Source organism: Spermophilus citellus (assembly GCF_964194105.1).
Source record: "Spermophilus citellus genome assembly, chromosome: 3".
Lineage (NCBI taxonomy): Eukaryota > Metazoa > Chordata > Mammalia > Rodentia > Sciuridae > Spermophilus > Spermophilus citellus.
The window spans coordinates 208,987,239-208,995,708 of NC_138184.1; the positions used below are offsets into that span (position 1 = coordinate 208,987,239).

An 8,470-nucleotide genomic window follows, 5' to 3' on the forward strand; every position below is an offset into this window, starting at 1 on the left:
TTATCACTTTACTATTGTTTTTAGATTTTTTTCTAATTGCTCTCTGCCCCCTGACCATATAAAATCTTAAACCACAAATAAAGCGTATATTTATGTAATATTTATGAATAATATTTTTATTATTTTAATATTTATTTATGTACAATATCCATGCTCTTTTGGAGGTCACAATCATTGTGATATCTATACTTCCACTCCTGCTTTTAAGTGCTGGGGTATAGCTCAGTGGCAGAGAGCTTCCCTAGCCTGCATGAAGCCTTGGGTTTGACCCTCAGCACTACAAAACACAAACAAACAACTTTTTGCTCTTTGGTGTCAATATCTTCCCAATTGAGGCATGGTTCATGATAATGTCTGTCTACTTTCTTTGGGCTGTCTTCCTTTTCTTCTAGAGTTAAAGCTTAATTAACTCACTTTCAATTGATATTTTGTTTTCAAATAAAAATTTTCAAGGCTTCAAACTACATTTCTTCCTCTAGTGCTTTTGATGGCTACAGGATTTTCCCACCCATACATTATAGTTGTATTGGTGCAATTTTTCCTTCTCGTTTGCTTGTTTTGTTATCAGGATTAGCTACGTCAAAAAAAAAATCAGCTATTTTTCTTTTTCTATTGTTTTGGAACAATTTATAAAAGATTGAATTTATCTGTTCTCTGTCACTCAGTTCTAAATTTTTGTAATTTGCCTTCTTTATCTGAGCTATGTAGAGGTTTGCGTCTACATTTCCCAAGGTATGACCTTTTAGTGATATTTTGTTCTATTTTTATATTATTACCTATCTGGAGGTTATTGAGACTTTCTATTTTACCATATGGCCAACAGGAATGTTTTCAATCTTTCACTATCCAAATTTGATGTTTATAGTGGGCTTTTGGTAGATAGTCTATCAATTTCAGAAATTATCTTTTGGGCTGGGGATGTGGCTCAAGCGGTAGCGCGCTCGCCTGGCATGCGTGCGGCCCGGGTTCGATCCTCAGCACCACATACCAACAAAGATGTTGTGTCCGCCGAGGACTAAAAAATAAATATTAAAAAATTCTCTCTCTCTCTCTCTCTCTCTCTCTCTCTCTCCCACTCTCTCTTTAAAAAAAAAAAAGAAATTATCTTTTGTTACTGGTTACTAAGTTGTATTATTATTATTATTATTATTATTATTATTTCTGGTACGGGGATTGAGTACAGAAGTGCTCTACCACTGAGCTATATCCCAGCTCTCTCTTTCTCTCTTTTTTTAGCTTTTAAATTTTGAGAGAGGGTCTTGCCAGGTTGCACAGACTGACCTTGAACTTGACATCTTCCTGTCTCAGTATCCTGAGTTGCTAGATTAGAGGTGTGTGCCACTGCATTTGGCTTACTAAGGTGTCTTAAATCACAATTGGTGTTTATTTTAATAAAGACTTATTTGGGAACCTATTGACATGATCATACCCTTTTTTTCTTCCCTATTTCAATTAATTTGATTATTTTAACACTAATGTATTATTTATGTATTCATGTATCTCATCTTTCTACGCTTTCTCCTGGAGACCTAATCCTGTACATTTTTCCAAGTCATTCTTGTGCTCCCACTAACAATGGCAAAACTAAACCAAAAAGGTTGGAAATATTGTCTATGTTCTTTGTAACCATCCTCTCTACCTTTTCAAGGTTGAAGGGATGACTTCCCATTCAGGTAGGTACTTCTCAATATTACATTTTTTTAGACCTAAGACCTCTGGTGGAAGTAGACATTCCTGCTTTTCTCTGAAAGCTTGTTTCCATTCTTCTGTTACATCTCTTTCCAATCACCTGTTCTAATTTAGCAATGACTAAAATACCACCCCTTTTTTATAATCCTGTCTTTAAGATTCATTATCTCCTGGTTTTTCTTATTTTTTTCCTTTCTTATTATTAATATTGTCATCTAAGAAAGCAGCTTTTCTTTTAAAGAAATATTTATTTTCCCCCAGCTTTATCAGCCTTCCTTATTTTATTTATTTTCCACCATTCTACTGCTTCTCTTTTGACTTCAAGTTCTAAATATATATTTAAAACAAATATGGCTCCTACTTGATTTCCTGGATAAAGCTGATTCCTAATAGGAATTAGCCCTTTTTAATTCCCTTCTGTCTTTGGAATCATAATAGATTCCTCTCTCTTCCTCAACCCCCCATATAACAAATACTTCCATTCCTCTTCATATATTTATGGTAAAATCCATCATTCCTCTATGGTTGAACACACAGAGAATTTCAATTAAGTCCCTGAAATCCTACTCTCAGAGCTTATGTACTCAACAAATCTACCAGCACTAGGAACAAAAATAGAAGATGTGTCTCTACCCCATATGAAATAAAGAAATTGCTCTCTCTCTACTCCTAAAAAGGATGCAATTCAAATCAAGATAAAAGGGAACCAAATTGGTTAAAACTGATCTAAAGTACAATCTAAGCACTACAATCTCTTAAACTTGTACTTTTTTTTCTTTTGGTATTAGGGATTGAATCCAGGGGCACTTAACCACTAAGCCACATCCTCAGCCTTTTATATTTATTTATTATTATTATTTTTAATTTTGAGACAGGGTCTCTCTAAGTTGCTTAGGGCATCACTAAATTGCTGATGCTAGCTTTGAACTTTTGATCCCTCTGCCTCATCCTCCTGAGCTGCTGGGATTCAGGTGTGCACCAGCATGCCCAGCATGTATTCCTAAGTATATATGCTACTTGTGCCATTGGCTGATAACATAAAGGTTACACAAATTGACCCATTCGATGGTACATTGCTTTCCCTTTCTATATATTCCCATATATAGTCTCAGCTCTATATATGGGAATCAAGATCAGTCACAGTGGCCCATACAGCTCACTGTTGTAAAAGCCTATGCCCAGTGCCTCTAAAAAGTAGTCATTTGCAGACGGATTCTAGCTACCATAAACTGTTTAAACATGACAAATCCAAAGACTTGTAAGGTCCAAGATTGCTAAGTATTAAAGTCCTGCGGTCTGGCACACCAGACGTCCAACCTCTCTACACATCTTACTTTGGTTCCTCAATTTCAGATGGAAAGCCTATTCCTCCATATTAAACAGCTGTGATAGGTCTAAGGGAAAAAAATTAATCATATTCCTTTTCCCTCCAAGGAACCAAAATAATGAACACTAAAATATCAGTATTTTGCTAATGAAGCTGTATTATGATCAAGACTTTCTAATATACAACATCACAATTCCTGGTCTTGGGATGACCCACCCAAAGGACAACATGTAAATAAACACTTACCTGGATAACAGCAAGGGGCTTGGCTGTCCCAAAGGTAGCAAAAGAAAGGCACTCTTCAATCTGCCTCTGGAAGATAGACCTGGATCTCCGCAGGTGTGCTTACCATATGAGAGCCAGATCCAATCCAAGTGGAGTGCTGATGCGCAGCATGCAGGTAGATGTGAGAGAGATAAGGGAGTGTAGAATGTATGTGCACAATGACCTTCTTCCCTAAGTGTCCATCAAATACCATAATCTTTTTCCTTAGGGGAGAAATGTGACCTAGAGACAGGGCAAAAAGGCCTTGGGCAACATGGTTCCCCACTTGAGGAATAGAGAATAGGGACAAATGACAGATTCTTCTCTCCATGGGTGGGGACAAAGCCTTTGTTCTTCATTTCCTCCCAGAAGTAGGAGTGGATCCATCTCCCTCACACCCCAGATCTGACCCAGAATTCATTCCCAGCTTCCAACCCAGATTTCTGGAAGACTTCTATTATAAATAGCATTACTAGGTCATTCCTAGATCTTAGAATGTCAGGGTGGGACAAGGACCCAGAGGTTCAGGCTGATCCCAACCAATCACAAGACACATTCACTCAATGAGGTCTGTCTGATTAACAAAAAGAAGAAGAAACACCAATATATCTAGAAAGCCCCCTCCAAGGCATTTCAGTACTAAGTATTCTTCAAGAATCGTCTGGCTGTTGGAGTGAAAAGAATAGCAATACTTAGACCAAAAAAGACCACCTAAAAATCTTGTTTCCATTGTCTACCTACTCCTGGGTCCTGGGTGTCTCCCTCCCCACCACTATAAGACCTGAGAGTAATCATTTTGTCAATGAAAGATGTATCACATGTTGGTTGTCAAGAGGCCATCCCCAGACAAAAATTCTCAAGGTAGAACCCAAATAAGGACACTATTTGGGAATAGAGAGAAGTTATTTATCAGTGGATGGTTGAAAAAGCCAGGCCTTTTTGAGTCCAGTTCCAGAATAATTGATAGGAATTCCTTTCCTGTTAGTTTCTTTGGTCCATCTACCCAACCTTCTATTAGGTGGGGAAAAGGAGTAAGCTCTAGCCTTCAGTGGGACCCACAGTGCCCTATCTATTCAGCCCCAGCTGAGGGAACAAATAGAACCAAAGGAGGACTTTTCCTGCTACCAAAAATCACCTCCTTAAATTGGGGCCTCCTTTGTCCACATGTTACTCAAGGACAGCCCCACCTGTCATGCTTAGCTGTCAGCAGGGACACAGGCCACATTTTGGGGTGTCCTTTCTAAAGATGCCCCCCTAACAGTTTAGGAGGACTTGGTATCATTCCAATGCTACGTTTGTATAATTTAAGCTCTCAAGGACACTGGAATGCCCAAGACCAGACAAAGAAGAGAACTGGCAATGAAAATTAATCTAGCAAGCCCAAAGAAAAAGACTCTCCCAGAAAGCAAAAGCCATTCTCACTTTAACTCTACATGGTATGCAAGGTTGGGAATGGACTTTACATATTAAGAAAAAGGGCTTTTGAGTTAGATAAAATAGGCAAAGGGTTCAAGGGAAGACCCAACATTTAAAGAGACATAGAAATTATAGGGGATAGGGTGGGAGGGGATCCTGGTTGAAGAAAAGTAGAGTGGTGTCCTTTATCTAAAGGTCCAGGGAAGGGAGATGACAAGAAACCAAGTGTGAGGGAAAGAGTCACTTAGAAGGTTAGACACCCTAATTCTAGTTCTAGCTCTTGCCAGTAACTCAGCATGATTTTGAGATGATACAGACTTCAGTATCTTCATCTGTAAAATAGGGGCAAGTGGTTTGTTTAACCAGGTGCCTGTTATGGTCCTATAATATTATGGCATCTCCCACATTTGTGAATGATGGGATATAATTTTAAGATATTGAGGAGGGGGCTGGAAGACCTCATCATAAGGAATCAACTTTCAGCCACACACCATTCTCACCCACGCTGGCTCCCCCACCAACCCCCCATCCCATCCCCCCACAAGGGGCCACAAAAGGGCCTCATGCTTATCAGGCAAGAACTCTACCACTGAGCCACATCCCCAGCCCTCAGCCTCATCTCTAATGAAAGAGTCACATATATACACATTCTCACATATATAAACAGAGTAGTTAATGATTTCATCCCAAGCAGCAAGGACACATAATAGAAAAAATAAATATTGTTGATACCTTGTTCCGATCATTGGAGGAGAAGGGCCCTGAAGATGTAACTTGGAGGGACTTCATGGTCAGAGGAGAAGGATCCTCCTGTTTGATAATAGCTATCACTTTGCTGTTCCCTCCCCAAATCCAAAGGCAGCCAGGTCTTTGGAAGAAATCAGTCTCTCACACCCACCCTCCAACACCAACTCACCTGTAGCAAAAACAAAAGTGTAAAGACCTTGAAGGGAAAAAAACCACCCTAGTTAGCCATTATTAAATGAACAGAATCTATCACCCCTGAGATTGCTTTGGATGAGGCAGCTGGAATCACATGCCTCAGTTTCCCTGAATGCTATCAATTGTTCTGAAAGTACTTGTTTGGGACCAGCCCCCATCAAAAGTTGCTTAGGTTTGCCATCTGGGTGAAAAGGGGGAACTAGTTTGTACCACCCTTTTCTTTCTGTGTTTTTATGGTTATTTCCAAATTGTTTAAGCAATCTCATCATGAGAGTGAGCCAGGAAGCTACCATCCCCAAGTAAGAATTCAAATGGGGAAAAGGGTTATGGCGCAAGTGGAGGGTTCCAAATTATGCTAGAGGACCTACAAACAGACTCACACCACTCCCCACACACCAAGAATCATCTCCCAACCATTCATCCACTGGACACTTGCACTGCCTCTCCTAGCAGAGATAGCTGGAGCAATTGGGGAAGTGGAGGACATTCGCCTCCCATCAACCTGGAATCCTTGGTTAAAAGATACTAAAAATAAATTAGTAAACATTGCTGTTTACAGAAATAGAAATCATTTCTGTTTCCAAAGGCCTCTCACCATCCCAGTCCTGGACATTTCCAAGACCACCACCCCTGTCACCCTCTCCAAGGTCCGCCCTGGTGGGTGGGTGAGGCACCCGAGTCCTTTAAGACTGGGAGTTCCTCAGGCATCTGAGAATTTCAGTTCTCTGGTTCCTGGGAAGAGAGAATCTTCAGTACTCTGGAGAGTACCAGAGTTCATCCCTTCTCACCAGTTCCTGGGGGTTGTCTTGATCAACCCCTCCTTTTTGGATGATATTTGTGTTGCAAGAATTCCCGTTATTTTCTGGCTCCCAGTCCCTCCCCAGAGTCCAACATGCCCACCTGGAACCACCCTCAGAGCGGAGGAACCAGTCTGTGCCTTGGTCTAATGACTCTGATAAAAGAGGGATGGGCAGAGAGAAGGCAGGGGAAATGGTCTGGGAGATCGTCCTGGGGGGGGGGGGGGGGATAACTGACAGCAACGACTGTCCTACAGGCTGGTAGGGAGGCTGGGCTCCTGGCCAGAGCCAGAACCGGAGCCAGAGCCGGAGCAGGAGCTTTCCACCACGGTGGTGGGTTGCGGGTAGTCGCGGGGAGTGCGACGACGTCCCCGGTACTCAATCATGTCAGGATGATAAGTTGGGTGGCGGCGAGCGTGCTTGGTCAAGTGGTCGCTCCTGGAGAATTGCTTGGGGCAGAGGGGGCAGGAGAAGCGCTTTTCACCCGTGTGCGTCCTGTAGTGGCGGGCCAGCTCGTCGGAACGCGTAAACTTCTTGTCGCAGTCGAGCCAGTCGCAGGAGAAAGGGCGCTCACCCGTGTGGGTACGCTGGTGGGACTTAAGGTGCGATGACTTGTAATAGGCTTTGGTGCAGCCAGTGAAGGAGCATTGATGTCGCTTGGCAGCAGGTGTTACTGGCCTTCTCCGGGACATCTGACCTGCTGCGGGTGCGGGGCCAGCCTCTGGGGCCCCTCCAGACACCCCTCCGTCGTCGTCGAGCGCTCCTGGGTCGGCTGGCGCACTTGGGATGGCAGGCGAGCCGGAGGAGCTCGCGGGCTCGGAGAACGCGTCTGCACCGGAGGCTGAGGCCGGCTCGGAACCCTGGGTCGGGCTGGAGCACTGGGTCGGGTCGGAGGAGCCAGACGAGTCGCGCAGAGCTTCCCCCGAGTTCTCCCCGTAGCCCTCCCCAAAGCTGCCGCGCAAATCAGCCAAGACGCTTGCAGCCAGCAGGTGGGGCGCGGCGCCACCCGCGCCGGGGCTGGGGGCGGGAACCTGGGGGAGTAGGGGGACCGACGCGGGCCCTGGTGGCCCCGGACCCGGCAGAGCGCACTCCGGCGGCGCCGCACCCACCTCCGAGCCAGCGGCTCCGCCCGCGCCCTCGGGGTCCGGCGGGCGGCGGTGAACCACGGCGCCCGCGGACATGGACACCAGGCACTCGGCGGCGAAGTAGTCCATGCACGCCACGGCTGCCGACATGCTGGGACCGCTCGGCAGCCGGCGAGCGCCGTCAGAGCGCGGCCGGCCGCGAGCGAGAGAGTTCCCGGGAGCGTCCGTCCCGCAGCCTAGGAGCGAGAAGCAGGAGGCCGGGTGCGCGCCGCCCGCCGCCCGCCGCCGCCGCCGCCGCCCGTGCCGAGCCCGCCCCGCCTGACGCGCCCCTGACGCACCGGAGCCCGCGGGGGCGCCGGGGACCCGCCCCGGCCGGCAGGACACCCCCGGAATGCGCGGCCCACCGGGCTAAGTCATTTTTAACAGCCTAAGAAATTATCTTGTCTTCGCGTTCTTTCTTCTGCTGGTGAGCCAGGTAATTTTAATAAAGCGAAAACTCCCCGATCGTAACTTCTGGGCAGCCTGCCGGCTTGGCCCCCCCGCGCCGGCTGGTCCTCCGCCAGCTGGGTGTCCGGCGGAGTCCGAGAAACTTTTTTTTTAAGGGGAAAAAAGATGCTAATACCTGACTTGTCTTTCGATTCATAATTGCGATTGTTGGCTAAGTGGTCTGGAATTACATTTCACTCCCGTTCTCCGCTCTCAGACCAAATTGAAAATATCCCCAAGTCTGCATCAAGGAAAAAACAAAGTTTTCCCATTTAGCAGTTCAACTGTTAATCCAGGGTCGGTGGCAATTCCCTAAATAGATCCACTACGTAGCTATTAATTAATAGCATTTTGAACCAGAAACATTTTAACCTTGGAAAAGCGAAGAATCCTCTCATGGTTGAAATTGAAACTTAAAATCCTTTGAGTAACGATTTAACTATTCAACCAACGAAAGAAAAATG

General features: G+C 45.1%; 1 protein-coding gene across 1 annotated transcript; it reads right to left on the reverse strand.

Moving 5' to 3' along the window:
• Positions 1-6,233: 6,233 nt before the first annotated feature.
• On the reverse strand, positions 6,234-7,877 carry KLF14 (KLF transcription factor 14). The gene has a single exon (XM_081287687.1). It carries the CDS (start codon positions 7,668-7,670, stop codon positions 6,687-6,689), a length of 984 nt encoding a protein of 327 aa, XP_081143813.1. The 5' UTR covers positions 7,671-7,877; the 3' UTR covers positions 6,234-6,686.
• Positions 7,878-8,470: the final 593 nt, after the last annotated feature.